At 51.8% G+C, this 1,377-nt stretch overlaps 1 protein-coding gene across 1 annotated transcript in view; it reads left to right on the plus strand.

Moving 5' to 3' along the window:
• Nucleotides 1-1,038: 1,038 nt before the first annotated feature.
• LOC119336804 (cell division cycle protein 27 homolog B-like) overlaps nucleotides 1,039-1,377 on the plus strand; it is an 11,276-nt gene continuing 10,937 nt past the window's right edge. The window contains exon 1 of the mRNA XM_037608880.1: nucleotides 1,039-1,376. Coding sequence (XP_037464777.1) covers nucleotides 1,315-1,376 — 62 coding nt within the window. The 5' untranslated portion in view covers nucleotides 1,039-1,314. The remainder of the gene's footprint in view (nucleotide 1,377) is intronic.

Raw genomic sequence — 1,377 nt, forward strand, 5'->3', positions numbered from 1 at the left:
ATATGAATAAGCAGAGAAATTCTTCGAGGACTTATGAACATAATGGTTTGAAGAATAATGCGCATATTCATAGCCTTTAGACTTTCTCTGTGAAACAGGAGTGTCAGCACGATGATGTTCATATGAGGATTTTGATCCGTGTGAGAAATTTGATCCACGTGAGGAATTTGGTCCATATGAGGACTTAGATCCATATGAAGAATTTGATCCATATGAAGGATGATGCATGTGTCAAGCGCTTCGATGTGAAGAAGGAAAAGAAGGCCGAGAGTTTTAGCATCTTTATGGCGGCGATTGAGCAGAAAATCAAGCCCAGAGAGAAAAAAGATCAAGCTCGAAGAGAGAAGGGTTGGGCTCACGGCCGCTTCGGAGGATACCAAGATGTTGGCCATGGGGATGAATGAGTTGGATGAAGATATGACGATGATCGTGGGCGTTGTCCGTGTCAAGATGTTGAAGTGCTTGTTGGTTGAGATGGAGCCAACTGGTGATGAGGAGACCATGGCAGAGTGAGCTAGGAGGCTTGGATAGCCGATTTGGCAGGGCAAAAATGTTTCTTTTTTGCACAGACTGTCGGATGAATATTTTTGTGATTAGGCGCATGTAAAACTATGAACATCCGCCGCCTTTTGGTTGCGATCGAACACTATTAACACCACATTTTAATTTATTCTCATATTGCTATGTATTTGAAATGGAATTTATCGGACTAGACGGACTTTTAGGGGATCAGGGAGAATGGCCGGCTCTCGCATCGTGTTTGCAGCCAAATAGTGTGTAGGGGACGGCGTTGGACATCGTGTTTGCCTTGTTCATGGCTGTCCTGTCGAGCCAAACGTGATTGTGAAAGTTTTTGATCCAACGTTCACATTCCGCACAAACCTGCCCCACGCCACACCCGCACAGTTCAAACTTCAAACAGAGAAGACCCGGCCGGCCCCACACGTCACGGACCCACGGACTGCGGCACATAAATCCACCCCTAGGCCCGTACATACCCACCCCTACGCCGCCGCTGAGCAGGGGGGCAGCACATCACATCACATCACATCAGACAGAGCAGCCAGACAATTCAAACCGCACCGGGGAGGGCTCCACGCTCCCTCACACCCACGCCGCGCTGCTTCCGGATTCGACTCGTTCCAATCCCCCACCGGTCCAAAATCGCACCCAGAAAGGCCTCGAATCCGAATCCACCCGTCGCGATTCAAACCAGGCCACCCCCCGCTTCTCTCTCCCCTCCTCCCCCTGCTCGCGCAGCGGGTCGCCGCCGCCGCCGACTTCTCCTCGCCGGGGCCGCGGGAGCGGCGGGCGATGGAAACCCTAATGGTGGACCGCGTCCACAGCAGCCTCCGCCTCTTCATGAACCGCAACGCC

Source organism: Triticum dicoccoides, chromosome 7B (genome assembly GCF_002162155.2).
Source record: "Triticum dicoccoides isolate Atlit2015 ecotype Zavitan chromosome 7B, WEW_v2.0, whole genome shotgun sequence".
NCBI classification, from domain to species: Eukaryota; Viridiplantae; Streptophyta; class Magnoliopsida; order Poales; family Poaceae; genus Triticum; species Triticum dicoccoides.